The sequence below is a fragment of the Aquarana catesbeiana genome, linkage group LG09, assembly GCF_042186555.1.
Source record: "Aquarana catesbeiana isolate 2022-GZ linkage group LG09, ASM4218655v1, whole genome shotgun sequence".
Taxonomy (NCBI): Eukaryota; Metazoa; Chordata; class Amphibia; order Anura; family Ranidae; genus Aquarana; species Aquarana catesbeiana.
Window position 1 is genome coordinate 305,590,566 of NC_133332.1, and position 15,403 is coordinate 305,605,968.

At 44.0% G+C, this 15,403-nt stretch overlaps 1 protein-coding gene across 5 annotated transcripts in view; it reads right to left on the reverse strand.

The window, feature by feature from the left end:
- Positions 1-15,403, reverse strand: part of LOC141107310 (HEPACAM family member 2-like) — a 133,229-nt gene that overhangs the window by 62,437 nt on the left and 55,389 nt on the right. For 4 of the 5 annotated variants that reach the window (XM_073598005.1, XM_073598002.1, XM_073598003.1 and 1 more), the window contains exon 1: positions 10,195-10,324. The exons of the other annotated variant lie outside the window; for it this stretch is intronic. In XM_073598005.1, coding sequence (XP_073454106.1) covers positions 10,195-10,243 — 49 coding nt within the window. In that variant the 5' untranslated portion in view covers positions 10,244-10,324. Of the gene's footprint in view, positions 1-10,194; positions 10,325-15,403 lie in introns of those variants that run through there. 5 annotated transcript variants of the gene reach the window in all.

Here is a 15,403-nt window from a genome sequence, read left to right on the forward strand (position 1 = left end):
CTAAAAGCTTAAAAGAGTCCCATACTATGGAGGGTGATGCTGACTTGTCATTCTCCGCGAAGTATAATCTCCACTTACTCACGTGCTCATCATCCTCCGGTAGGAGAGACAGCCAAAATGGGTTCAAACGCCAGGATCATGGTGGTTTGGCTATAGGGATGCTTAATGTGATCCAGTAGGGACTATGATCCGAAAGTATTCTGGGGCAGAACGCAGCCTCTAGTAGTCGCGGTGTCAGTCTGTGGGAAATGAGTATGAAGTCTATGCGGGACATGGAGTTACGAGAGGATGAGAAACACGAATACGATCTCGTTTGTGGGAACTTGTGGCACCATGTGTCTGTTAAATGAAAGGTGGAGAGGATCTTGTAGAACCTAGTTTCGTTGGGAGCAGTCAAGGTGGGTAAAGTCGGTTGTAGCCTGTCCAAGGTTGGATTTAGTGTGGTATTAAAGTCACCCAACCAGACTGCAGATATTGCAGGGTGACGAGCCATGAACGACAGCCCCTCTTTAATTATGGTGATGTTAAATGGGGGTGGCACATAAAAGGCCAGTATGAGCAGGGGTTCCCCATGTAATTTAGCCAGGAGAAATACGTATCGGCCTTGTGGATCAGTAGATAGTTCACATAACTCGAAATGCACAGATTTAGCTATCAAGATTGAGACTCCCCCGGCATGGGATGTGTGGGTAGAATGATAAGCCCACCCAACCCATGGGCAGCGGAGTGCCATCTGGATGCTCCCCTTAACATGTGTTTCAACCAAGGCTATCACATCGGCACGCTGTTTCTTGAGGAATATGAAGACTGCTGCACGCTTAATTTTCTCGCGCATGCTCCTCACATTCCACGTAAGAAATTTTAGAGATGCCATGGGTAGAACTTTTTGAAATCTATTGACACAGTGATGTTAGGCGATTTTCTCTTTGTGCGTAAGGCTCTTAGGTTCCTAATATTCAGACATGGATGCATCAATACTGTATCACACAACATATATGAACACTCACATGTACATAACCTTCGAAATGTTACTTGTTTTCTGTGGTTAGTATGCACAAACAATTACAACAAAACTGTGAACAAATTAACTCCCTCCCCCCTCCCTGCCCTGCACTTTCCCAAACTGGTGCGGGCGTATTCCCTTAACTTGTGTCCAACTGGGAAACATTTAATCTTCCAGGTTGTATAGAAGATGTAGTGTATCTGGCTGAATCTCTGGGGTCTGAGTAGGTCAAGGGATATCCCCCATATCAGTAATACAAGGTATGTTATAGTTATTCGATCTCCTTGCTTCCCGTTGAAGGCAGCTAACGTGCTCCAGAGAAAACTCCAGTGAACATGATGCTGCTTCCCAGTGGTGTGTGGGGTAAAGTCTCGCTGCATGATGCATGTGACTTGTAGGACTTCTGCTTCTTCGGAGCTCCGAAGAGTAATTGAACTCTTGTATAGTATATATCTAGGGTTTGTGTCTTGTACTCACGCTGGTGTGTAGACGGTCCTGTAACACATTCAGGATCTTACTATGTGTGGTACAAAACGTTCCACGTCCAGAAATGGGTGGTTTCAAATGAGGTTCCATGCGACTGCAGGGGACAATGCGACTCCGGAGAAAAGTTGAGGTTGGGCAAAATTAGTTATAGCTTTATAACTGGAATTTGGTCATTCAGCTCTTTCAGGGTTAGCACGGCGCTCCAACCAGGCAATCATTTCTTCCGGATCCTCAAAGAAGACCGCACGGCCGTCATGTTCTATTCTGAGACGGGCAGGAAAGAGCATGGAGTACTTGTAATGTAGGTTCCTCAGCCTGCGCTTGGCCTCCATAAAGCTCTGACGACGGCGTTGCACCTCCGCTGAAAAATCTGGGAAAATAGCGACTTTAACATTCCCTACTGGGATGTTTCCTTTCTCCCTTGCCATCCGCAGAGGTGCATCTCGGTCTTTGTAGTTGAGAAGTTTGGCTATGAATGTGCGGGGGGGGGCTCCCTGTGGGGGGGGGGGGTCTGGCTGGCATGCGATGTGCCCGCTCCACTGCAAAAATGGGGGAAAAGGCTTCTCTCCCATAGGTGTTGATTAGGAGTTGTTCCAAGAACGTGGTAGTGTCCTTTCCTTCAGTCCCCTCTGGTAGGCCTATAAGGCGCAAATTATACCTTCTCAGCCTATTCTCCATATCATCTTGTTTGGTGAGGAGTTGGCGTATTTGCTGTTGCACGCGGTCTGACGAGGCTTGTAAGGGTGGAATGGCGTCCTCCACTGTGCTCAGCCTGGTCTCAGCTCCCTTCACCCGGTCCCTGAGTTTTTGGAAGTCTTGCCTGATGAGGGAAATATCCATCTTTACCTCCTCAATTTGTGCCGTGAGGGAAGTTCTGCAGAAAGTGATTGCTTCAAGTAATCTGTCAGTATCGCCTGCCGTTCATTCCCCCCCTCCTGCTTTCTCAGGGACGCCTTCTTCCTCCATATCTTCCTTGTCTTGTCGGCGGTACTGCTCGAGTTTTGCCGCTGCTGCTTTCTGCGATTTTGTTGGCGACATACCGAGGGAGTCCGGGGAGTCACTTAATGGGTTTTCAGTTCTGTGTAGGTAGATCTGGTAATCTGCGGGACAGAAGACAGCGCTGGCCTTGTCCTATATACCTCCAAGACGGTCGTGGATCTCCAACGGTAGGATTTTCCTAAATGCTACTGCCTCTCCTTTGGGTTACAGGATGTCTGGAGATCTGCGATGAGGTGGGGTGTATGAAAGGTCCCTGAGAAGGTCTCCCAGTGGAATCCTGTGGACAGGAGGGTGAACATGTAATACAGGTCGGGTGCTATGGTGGACCAAGATGGGCGCGGACCTCCGTGGGTGGGCCAAAGCCCCAGACTTGCCTGATTGTGGCCGTCTGAGCTGCCGTGTGTCTGGAGGCTTTTAAAGGTTGGGCCAAGTGCGCTAAGGGTCCCCAAGAAGGTCGCCCGGGTAAATCCAGAAGAAGCAGGGCGAGGATAAATCACACGCCGGGTGTACCAAGATGGCCACAGACCTCCGTGACTAGGCCGAAGCCGCAGACTTGCCTAAATGCGGCCGCCATGCGGGGGATCGGCGCTCCGCTCGGGCCGCCGCTGGTCCGGTCACCTGTAGGGTCAGTGGAGGGGATAGTGGATGTCCCCAGGAAGGTCTGTCCAGTGGATGGCAGGTATTGCAGAGTGTAGGATTAATTAGATCAGGAGTAATAGACGGAGCTCAGGGCTTGCACGTCCTACTCCATGCTGCATCAGGCAACGCCCCCCATTGTCTGATTTTTTAAAGAATTTATTTGCAAATTATGGTGGAAAATAAGTATTTGGTCACCTTCAAACAAGCAAGATTTCTGGCTCTCACAGACCTGTATCTTCTTCTTTAAGAGGCTCCTCTGTCCTCCACTCATTACTTGTATTAATGGCACCTGTTTGAACTTGTTATCAGTATAAAAGACACCTGTCCACAACCTCAAACAGTCACACTCCAAACTCCACTATGGTGAAGACCAAAGAGCCGTCGAAGGACACCAGAAACAAAATTGTAGACCTGCACCAGGCTGGGAACACTGAATCTGCAATAGGCAAGCAGCTTGGTGTGAAGAAATCAACTGTGGGAGCAATAATTTGAAAATGGAAGACATACAAGACCACTGATAATCTCCCTCGATCTGGGGCTCCACGCAAGATATCAACCCGTGGGGTCAAAATGATCACAAGAACGGTGAGCAAAAATCCCAGAACCACACGGGGGGGACCTAGTGAATGACCTACAGAGAGCTGGGACCAACATAACAAAGGCTACCATCAGTAACACACTACGCTGACAGGGACTCTGATCCTGCAGTGCCAGACGTTTCCCCCTGCTTAAGCCAGTACATGCCTGGGCCCGTCTGAGGTTTGCTAGAGAGCATTTGGATGATCCAGAAGAGGATTGGGAGAATGTTATATGGTCAGATGAAACCAAAGTAGAACTGTTTGGTAGAAACACAACTCGTCGTGTTTGGAGGAGAGAGAATGCTGAGTTGCAACCAAAGAACACCATACCTACTATGAAGCATGGGGGTGGCAACATCATGCTTTGGGGCTGTTTCTCTGCAAAGGGAACAGGACAACTGATCCGTGTACATGAAAGAATGTATGGGGCCATGTATCGTGAGATTTTGAGTGCAAACCTCCTCCCATCAGCAAGGGCATTGAAGATAAAACGTGGCTGGGTCTTTCAGCATGACAATGATCCCAAACACACTGCCCGGGCAACAAAGGAGTGGCTTCATAAGAAGCATTTCAAGGTCCTGGAGTGGCCTAGAAAGTTTCAAGATCTAAACCCCATAGAAAACCTTTGGAGGGAGTTTAGATGAACTTTTGATATTGACAAAGTACTTATTTTCCACCATAATTTGCAAATCAATTCTTTCAAAATCAGACAATGTGATTGTGTGGATTTGTTTCCACATTTTGTTTCTCATAGTTGAGGTATACCTATGATGACAATTACAGGCCTCTCTCATCTTTTTGAGTGGGAGAACTTGCACAATTGGTGGCTGACTAAATACTTTTTTGCCCCACTGTATATAATCTTATTTGCTCTCGAGTATTGCACATAGAGATTTTTAAATTAAAGAATAGCTGCACTAACAGTACAGAACAGTTATACTTTGAAATCAACTTAATTGCTAACTGTAAATCAGAACTTAACCATTAACATGACAATTGTAGCACTGCCATCACATAAAAAATAGTTTAAAACTATATTACCAAAAAAAAAATCACAGCTTAAAGCGGAACTAAACTGCATCTGAGAGCCACAAACCAAAAATACTATTTAATACATTTTTAATATTGAAAGCAAACTCACCCATTCATCCACATCACCATGCTTTATTTTGCTTAGATATTACTTTGAAAAACAACCCCCTAGCAATTCTGGCTGTTGCCATCTTGAGCAAGGGCAGAAGATTCATGTAGCTTTTACTTCCTGGAATCCATCTGCCCTTAGCTCATGCACGCAGGCAGGAGGATGTGCTTAGCTGAGAAAACTCCTCCTCCTCTCCTAAAGGCTCTTGGGATGTATGACATAATTTGCTCAGGCATGAAAACCATGAAGTAACTGATGAAATGTAAAAAAAAAAAGTTTAAACGTAAATATGATATACCTTCCTATCTATTTATTAATGCTAGCAGCATAGGGATTAAAAATAGTCAATGCTGATTGAGAGAGCGATGTTCCACTTTAATTTTGTAGCTACATTTCCTCTCCCCCATCTTTGCATACAATACACATTAAAAAAAACTTGTGCAGGTTAAATGGAACAAGAAAGCCACGCCTTACATCAAATGTGGGGCTGAGTTATTCCATGGCACACAGGGCATATGCCCATGGTTCTTTTGCAGTAATTGAAGCCATTGATGACAAAACAAAAAAAAACCCATATATGTACTTTAGTTCTAATCTTTTCTATATATTGTACAACTGTTTTCACACCTACACTAGTAACTCTATTTTTCCTTCACGGGTCTTAGTAATATTGTTAGGTAGGTCATTTAGTGAATTAGCTTATTTAAAAATGAATTACTAGCTGTTGGGGCTTGCTCCATTTCATAGTTATCATTTAATTGACTATTGATTAATTGATTATTGTTTAACAATCAGATTATGCATTTTATGATTTTAGTGCATCATGTAATATATTTTATTTTGAATTTACCTTTGAAATCTGTAGCTTACACTAAATAATACCCGATGAATATACTATCAATGTCCTTATTCAGGGTGACAACACTTTATTGGGTCCCTAAATTTTTCTCATGCCTTGTAAGCCTGTTGCATGTGCTTCCAATGGAGACTACAAGCAGCTATTTTTTTTTTTTTTAAACAGATTTTTAATAAAAAAAAATATGAGATCTAGAGAAGAAAAATCACGTATAAGAAGAATAACATGACATTTCACAATCAAGAAGTGTATATTGCCGCTAACCCTTTGTTAAACATTAAAGCACAACATGAACCAGTGTTACGTCAGGAAACGTGGCTTGTAGTTCCTCAAAGCAGTCTATGAAGTACCAGGTCAATAGGGGAAAGACCAGGGGTGTCTACCCTTCCCTCCAAAACCTTTTCAAATTTGACAGGGCATCCACGGTGTAAATATATAAGGTGCTCTAGGCTCAAAGTGTCTCCCATGTGGAGTAGCCACTCCTTGGAGGACAGGGGTTTATCGGAGTTCCAGTGTTGAAGATAACTTTATAGCCTTATGCAGACCATACATGGGTCGAATTCCGAACAAATTTTCTTTCGAAAATCAGAAATTCTGTGTGTTTTGTAATTTGATGGTGCCACCATTGATTTCGAAATTTGACCAACCAAGCCTTCAATTTCTCCTCATGTTGCTACAGAATTGAATTTTCATGGCTGGGAATTTTCTTTTCTTTCCAGGTCACAACTTATTCACATTTCTTTTTCAATTGTGTTGCTCACACGATTCTCCCATCATTGATTTGAAATTTGTTTGTTTTTAAAAACATTTCCAACATGTGCAAAAAAAAATATTTTGGAATTCGACCCATGTTGGCTGGCTTTAGAACAGAGCCCTAGATCCCGCGTCTCTAGTGTGGTCTGGTTTAACAATGTCTTCTAAAATACCTAAAATACACTGCTTAGGGTCTAATTAGACAGTGGAGTCTAAGGCTCCATTGATCGTATCAACAACTTGGGCCCAGTTTCTATGAAGCTTGGGACATCTCCATAGAATATGAATTCATCCTTTGTGGTCTTTATACCACTTGCAACAGATAGGATCTTGCATTAAGTCCATTTTATACAATTTGACAGGGGTATGATGAACAAATCATTGAATGTATAATTGAGAGTCTTTGGGAAGCATTTCTGGAGCTCAAATGGACTGGTTGTAATGCCTTTTATCATTGATCATCCACCAGAACACCTATATCTGTCCCCCCCATTTCCAGTACTTTAAATGGGTAGTCGTCCATTCAAGAGCATGGCTGGAAAATAAATCCTTAGTCGAGGTAGTATTTTGCATAAGGTTAAAAATAAGAGTGTGAGAAAGATGCCAGGCATCAAGGGATCCCTCAGATGTCACTGCCTGTTTAAGCAGCGAAAAATAGAAATGCATATAATCAGGCAAGCTATATTGAAGAATTGAAAACAGAACAGGGATGCCCTTACTAAAAATATGGGACAAGTGAGTAATCCCAAAGGTCTGCCATTTTACAGCATACTGAAAGCGTTTGTTAACCCCAAAAAAATAAACAAATATCCTTTTCCCTTAAAGCATGTTGTACAGCACAGTGCTTGTGCTGTGTTATTTGGCTCCCTGTAACACCTGAAATACCTGGCTGATCCTGCCTTGCTGTACCCTCCCCCCTGTAAACTGACCACAGTAATCAGGGCTGACACTGTGGTCCGTTACGTGATTCCGTCATCTGCAGCGCTGCTCCCCTGTGTCCTCCTCGCCCCTCCCCTCCCCTTCCCTCCCTGCCTGTCTGCTCGTATCAGCGCCCGCTCCCCCCCCCGCTCCTGCTGCTCTCATAACTTCTACTAAATCATCTTATCCCCTCTGTGTCATAATAACAAGTGTCCCTGTGTCTGTGTAATGGCGATCTGTACCTATATAAGCGTGGCTCCTGGCGCTCAGCTGACTGTCAAATCTCTCTCCTCTCTCCCCCTCCTCCCTGGCTGATGTCAGTGGTAGTGCTTGGCCCCGCCCACTGGAGCTGTGAGCCAGAGAGAGAAGATAGCTGACAAGTCAGCTGAAAACCGGGAGCCAAGCTTATATAGGTACAGACCAGATTTTTTACATTACACAGACACAGGGACACTTGTTATTATGGAACAGAGGGGATAAGGTGATTTAGTAGAAGTGGGTTAACAACCACTTAAAGCTTAGCCAATTCAGGATATGTATTATTTGACCAAACAGAAAGTGTTTTAGTAAGCCTACAAAACTTATTAATGATATCCATAACTGTTTTAAGTGAAAGGTCTTTATCACTCAGAAGCAAAAGCATATCATCTGCATAGCCTCTATGCCATAGAGCATGATTTTTTCAGGTATGTCCTCATAGCTAAAGCTCACAATATTATCAATGCAAATCATGACTGTTAAGGGCTCAGTATCAACAAAAAAAGTAGTGGCGATAGTGTGCAACCTTGTGTCATCCCTATGTTCAGTGTGAAGGCAGAGGAAAGTCCCCCTCCCTCACAAATGGGGAGTAGCTATTTCAATATTATTCAGACATGCTCCACAGGTGCCACTATCATGAATCCTGACCTGAGAAATGCCAAGCAGCCAGCGCTGGAATACATGTAGCATGACATAGCTGCAAATTGGCTGCAGGAGATAAATGTGCACAAGGCTTCCATTCTTTGGGGCTTTATTATGCTAAAAGCCCCAAAATTTCAGTATAGTTGCCTAGGGAAGCTTGGGTCTTATAAAACCCTGACTATACCCTAATAAAATGTGTTAGTAAAGAATAGATTAAGCTTCTTATTACATCTCCCAGATGACTTTATCCTTCTGAGCTTCACCTGCTAAATTCTTTTAGCTTGGTTAAAATCTATATAAAGATTAATTCAAATATTTGCAAGCAAAAGTACATTTTTTACATTTTGGATAGTTTAGAGAAGGGTTAGATCGCCAGTTGGGTTTCTATTACTTATTTGGAGGCTCACCCTTTATTGCCCTACTGATCATTGTCACAGAGATATTGATAGGAAATTCAAAAATTCTGGGTTGTCCTCAGAGCAAGAGGTGAAGTAAAATACATCCTATGACAATTTTCCAGGATGGAAATTCTGTGAACTTTGGAGAGATTTCATCTCATTTTCTGATGCATCCTTTAGGACAGTGAGAATCTCCCAATCAAGACTCAATCTATACAAAAATCCTCTGTTGAGACTTTGAAGGCCACCAAATTGTTAATATGCCATGGCTGTCATAATTTTATATGTACAAGGGTTTAAAGCCGTGTACACACGAGCGGAATTTTTGACCGAACTGGTCCGACGGAAAGAATCCGTCGGAAAATTCGACCGTGTGTGGGCTTCATCGGACCTTCAGTGGACTTTTTCTGTCGAAAATCAGATGGACTTTAGATTTGGGACATGTTTCAAATCTTTCCGACAGACAAAAAAGGACGCAAGGGCAGCTATTGGTTACTGGCTATGAACTTCCTTATTCTAGTCCCTTCGTAGGTCATCACGTTCAAACCAATGGACTTTCGAACGGACTTTAGTCCGTTCGTGTGTGTCGTTCGAAAGTCCATCGTAACTCCGTCGGAAAGACTGTCGGACCTTTGATGCTGAAAAGTCCGCTCGTGTGTATGTGGCATAAGTGTTATATAGGGGATGTTTTGGAGATTAATTATACGCTATGTTATTAGATTTTGAATTTGCTTCTTTGTTAAATTACAGAATGGTACAAAATAATTTAAAATGCGTTGGGAGGTACCATCTATGTGAATGTACATTTCAGCCATTACACTGTGAAGTTTGTGTTGTTGCACATATTATAATTTTTACTTTTTGTATTTGGATAATTTTATACTGACATTAAATAAATGAAAAAGTTATATAATTCATTTTGATGCCTTCAAAGTCCCAATAAAGGATTTTAGTATGGATTGTGGAACGATATAGGGATAGTGGCAATCCCTGTCTGCATTAGAAACATATTTATTATTACCAATCAAGACACGGGCAACAAAAAATAACTTGATAGTCATTTTAAACCTATGTCTATCTTATCTAAAACCGAAAAGTTTGGGTTTTACATACATTTGAATTAAAAAAATCTAAAGAACTGAAAGTTTAATTGTGCTAAGACACTTTCATCCTTACCAAGCCACCCTTTTATTTTGTTTAATTTTTTTTTATTATTATTGTTGTATGCATTAATAAAAAAAGTCTGAATAACTGGGTTTCATTGTTTTTTTGCTTTTTTTTTAATACTGATGGGACTGTTGTGCTTTCTGCACAGGATTTTATGTTGCTCAGGAGCAGCTGCCAAGTCATAGTCCAGGAGAAATGGAAAGAACAATTTAGGGCCAAAAGACAAGGAAAAAAGGCACTGAAGGCTAACAATTATATGTTTAGAAAAGTTGCATAAGGCTGCATACTAGACAATACATAAAAAAAAAAATGAAGGTAGACATTGTCAGTTTATGTTCAATCTTTTAGATATTTACCCAATATCAGGATCTGGATGAGAATGAATGCGCAGATTAGATGTTTCATGACCAGACTCTGTTAGAGCGACGCGTGGACATAGAGGACTTTACGCTTCTGTTACCTTGAAAATTTTTGTTCCGTAAAACACTGGACTCAGCTACAGTAAGTGTACAAACAGGATGCCAAACCTCAGTGTGGGCGTTTAGGACAGGAAGTAAAACTTCACACTTGTTTTACCTGAAAAAGTTATGCTCTGTAAAGCACCGATTATAAAAAACAAATATAACAAAATGATAGTTTTAGATAGCACTCATAAAAGTGTCGCACGGATATTGTCAGTTGCTCCCACAGTGTCCAAAGACTTGCATGGTAGAGGTTGTGTGGTTGATGTCATGTCCTCCGTGTTTTCCTCCTCATTGGGCACCAAGCAAGGGTCAAAAGAGAGGCTTACTCTGGGGTGGGCTCTTCTGGGCTACACTAGGCACTTTGGTTAGGGTCACCGTCTCACAAATGGGGTACCTTTACTTGAACAACTGTCAGAGCTGGGCTCAGCCCTTCCTTCTCTGAGCTGGTCGCTCAGCTGTCGGCTAATTGCCAGCTCCCATCTCTCTCCATAGTTGCTCAGCTGTTGATGATCAAGCTCGTCAGTCCTGCCTACTTAAAGTGGTGTTCCGGCCGAAATTATACTTTTTAAATAAAAATACCCCTATAATACACAAGCTTAATGTATTCTAGTAAAGTTAGTCTGTAAACTAAGGTCTGTTTTGTTAGTTTATAGCAGTAGTTTGTTATTTTATAAACTTACAGCAGGCCGTGGCCATCTTAAGTGTGGGCATCTGAAGCCAGACTGTATTTCTTCCTGGATCTCATCCTTGCAGATCTTGCACATGCTCAGTGCAGCACAAGCAGTGTAATAGGTTTCAGGTCAGGTTTCCATAGCAACGGCAGTTTCAGAGGAAGTTGCCTCCCCTTCCCAGAAGGCATTGCAAACATGAAATGATGCGATGAGCCGCGGCCAGGGAGGAGGTAGTGAAAAATGAATACAGCAGATATACAGTAGGTGCTGAGAAAAAAAATTAAAAAAATCCAATTTGTTTACAGTGCATAGTTTAGTGAGGGATGCTGAAGAGTTGTAAAAGTGGGTGGAACTCCACTTTAAGCCTTCCAGTCCAGAAGAGCTCTGCATTCGCCTTGGTCAACATCACAAGAAACATCTCCTGCGTTCCTGTTTAAAGACAGGCTCCAGATCCTGCTTGCTGTTCCACTACATTGATCCCTGACTTCTGGCTTGGCTGACTATCCGTTCTGGCTACTGAACTTTGGCTATGTTTTGACTATGTTTTTTATTTTTACTTTTATTATTAAACAAGTGTGATTTAACTGTACTTCTGTCTCTGTCTGATTTCATGGTTTCTGACAGTAGGCGAAGGCACATGAATTCAGAAGATGCAGTCAATCCACTTGATGGTAATATTTTTTCCAGATTGGATGAACTGGATCACCACATGGATAAGTTTGCCATGGCGTTACAAACGCTCCTGAGTTGCACGGCTCACCTGGAATCTCCCATTGTGGCCACCCCGATACAACCTATGTTGCAGGCCGACCCTACTGCTGCTCCAGTCTCTGTGCAGGCACCGCCTCGAGTATTACCTCTAGTGTAATATGTATTATATTGTAGTATGTCTGGTTCCGCTCCGCTTCCCCAGTGATTTGGGGGTGATCCAGTCCAATGCAGAGGGCTTCTCAACCAGGTTGAGATATACTTTGAGATGCTGCCCCAGGCGTTTTCCACGGACAGAAGCAAAGTAGGTTTCATGATATCTTTGCTTTCTGAGAGAGCCTTGGCCTGGGCAAACCCTCTACGGGAGGTGCAAAAACCTGTTGTCTTGAGTTACCCTGAGTTTGTGTCTTCATTTAAAAGGGTATTTGATGTTCCCACAAGCTCCGCTTCTGCTGCCAAGTGCCTCATGTCCATCGAACAGAGTACAAGAACTGTTGCCGACTACACCATTGAATTCCATACTCTGGCAGCAGAGGTTGCGTGGAACAATGAGGCCCTCGTGGCTGCTTTTTCTCATGGTCTCTCGGATACCATCAAGGATGAGATAGCAGCCCGAGATATATCCACTGAACTGGAGAAGTTGATCACGTTTGCCATCCTCATTGACTCCAGACTCAGCGAAAGACTCTATTTTAAGGAGCACTTGCGGAAGCCTCCTGTATGTTTGTCTTCGATCTTTGCAGTCCCACCCGTGCCTCCCTCACCTCCCATGCCTCCTGGTAACGAGTCGGGCAGTGAAGGTGAACCCATGCACTTGGGTTTCACGCGTCTCTCTGTGGATGAGAGAACCTTTAGGAGGAGGGAGGGGTTGTGCCTTTATTGTGGCCAGGCAGGTCACTTTTTGAAGTCTTGTCCTACCCGTCCAGGGAACGCCCAAAACTTGAGGTCCTGTCACGGACACACCTTAGGTGGCGTTGTTTCATCCCCAGTTGTCCAGAAGGATAAGCCCCTGGTTTTCGGTTACCCTTTCTTGGGCTGAGTCGCCCATCGAGATACAGGCTCTAATCGACTCTGGGGCTGCAGGCCTGTTCATTGATGGCGATGCTGTCTTTGTACTGAAGCACTCGATTCCGCTGCAGCTGCGTGACACTCCACTTGCCATTGAGGCTCTTGACGGGAGTCCTCTACAGCCTGCCCATCTGACTCATGAGACGGTTCCATTGTCCATGGCCATAGGGGCTCTTCACCATGAAATAACCAATAAAGAGTGGAAACTTAGGTGAGAAAATAACTTGGAATTAGATTATCTCGATGATATCCTCATATTTTCCAAGTCCCTGGAGAACCACCACACAGATGTCTGTTGTGTGCTTTAGAAACTAAGAGAGAACAATCTCTATTGTAAACTGGAGAAGTGCGAGTTCCATCGTGAACAGGTTAAATTCCTGAGCTTTTGTCATTTCCACTGCCGGTTTTTCGATGGACCCAGAGAAACTTTTGGCAGTCCTACAGTGGCCCCAACCTGTGGGTTTACATCCCCTGCAGCGTTTCCTGGGCTTTGCCAACTATTATCAGAAGTTTATGTGTAACTTGTCGTCTCTGGTCAAGCCCCTGACTGATATGACCAGAAAAGACGGTAACCCACAGAATTGGTCTCCAGAGTCCATTAAGGCCTTTGAGAGTCTCAAGGCTGCCTTTGTTTCTGCTCCTGTGTTGGCACATCCTGATCCTGCGTTACCTTTTATCCTTGAGGTTGATGCTTCTGAGACTGGTGTCGGCGCCCTTCTGTCTCAACATCCTACCTCTGAGAACGCTATGCATCCTTGTGGCTACTTTTTCAAGAAATTGTCACCTGCGGAGTGCAATTACGAGAATGGTGACAGAGAGTTGTTGGCGATCATTTTAGCCCTGAAAGAATGGAGACATCTCCTCGAAGGTACCACTGTGCTAGGTTCTCATTCTTACTGACCATAAGAATCTCACATTCTTGTCTGAGGCTAAACGCCTCTCTCCCAGAAGGGTGCGATGGGCTCTTTTCTTGCCAAGTTCCAATTACATTGTCTCATTCTTACCCGTTACTAAGAATGTAAGGGCTGACGCCTTGTCACAACGATTTTCCTCCACTTCCAAGTTGTAGTCGGTTCCGGTTCCTGTGATTCCTTCTGATCGTATTCTGGCTACGGTTCGCACCAGTCTCACTTCTCCTTTGGGTGACAAAATTCTTGCTGCTCAGGTCCTTGCTCCTCCTGAGAAACCTTGTGACCACTGCTTTGTCCCAGAGAGTCTCCATACTGACGTGCTCCTGCGAGTATTCCTGCACAAGTCCAGGAGGCTTTGCGTCATGCTAATGATAGGTGCAGACTCCATGCTGACCGCAGACACCTGCGCCTTTCTACCAGGTTGGGGACAGGGTCTGGCTGTCATCTCGCAACCTCCGACTTCATGTTCCCTCACTGAAATTCGCACCTCAGTTTATTGGGCCTTTCCGTATTCTTCACAGGATTAACCCAGTGGCTTACGCATTAGACCTTCCTTCTAATATGCGTACTTTGAATGTATTTCATGTCTCCTTATTAAAACCGTTGGTCTGCAACCGCTTTACCACCTCAGTGCCACATCCTCACCCTGTACAGGTTGAGAACCATGAGGAGTATGAAGTACAGTCCATTGTTGACTCACGTAGGTACCGTGGGCGCATACAGTCCCTGGTGCATTGGAAAGGGTACGGTCTGGAGGAACGCTCTTGGGTCTCATCCTCGGACGTACATGCCCCTGTCCTCCTCCGTTATTTCCATAGACATTTTCCCCTCAAGCCTGGTGGTCCTCTGAGGGGGAGGGGTCGTTGAGGAGGGGGTACTGTCAGGGCTGGGCTTAGCCCTTCCTTCTCTGAGCTGGCTGCTCAGCTGTCGGCTAATTGCCAGCTCACTTCTCTCTCCACAGCTGTTGATGATCATGCTCGTCAGTCCTGCCTACTTAAGCTGTCCAGTCCAGAGGAGCTCTGCCTTCGCCTTGGTCAACTTCACAAGAAACATCTCCTGCGTTCCTGTTTAAAGACTGGCTCCAGATCCTGCTTGCTGTTCCACTACATTGATCCCTGACTTTTGGCTTGACTGACTATCCGTTCCGGTTACTGAACTTTGGCTATGTTTTCACTACATTTTTTTCTTTTTACTTTTATTATAAAACAATTGTGATTTAACTGTACTTCTGTCTCGGTCTGATTTCATGGTTTCTGACAACAACTGACTGAACTCTTATAAACCCTCTTGATGTAATATACTGTACATCACCGTGGATTTAGGAGGGACACGCAGAGCCAATGTGCTCACCACCACTACCTCACTCCCAGTAATGGTATAGGGTCCCGCCTAGCACCGCACCTAGCGTGGACTCCATGCGTGCACTTCACTTAACTCTTTCTATTCCATACCTGTGTACAGGATGAGGGTCCCGATGGTGCAGATTTGCTCCCGTTGCTGTGAGAGACAGATCGCTGCTGAAGGAGCACCTACAACATCTCCCTCGCTGCAAGAGGCTGCCCCACCTGACACATGTGCACGTTTAATGAATTTTTGATATTTTTAGAGTTGGGCTTTAACCACTTGACCTCCAGAGGGTTTTACCCCCTTCATAAATAGACCATTTTTTGCTATTCAGCACTGTACTACTTTAACTGTCAATTGTGCAACACTGTACACAAATTACATTTTTAATCCTCTTTT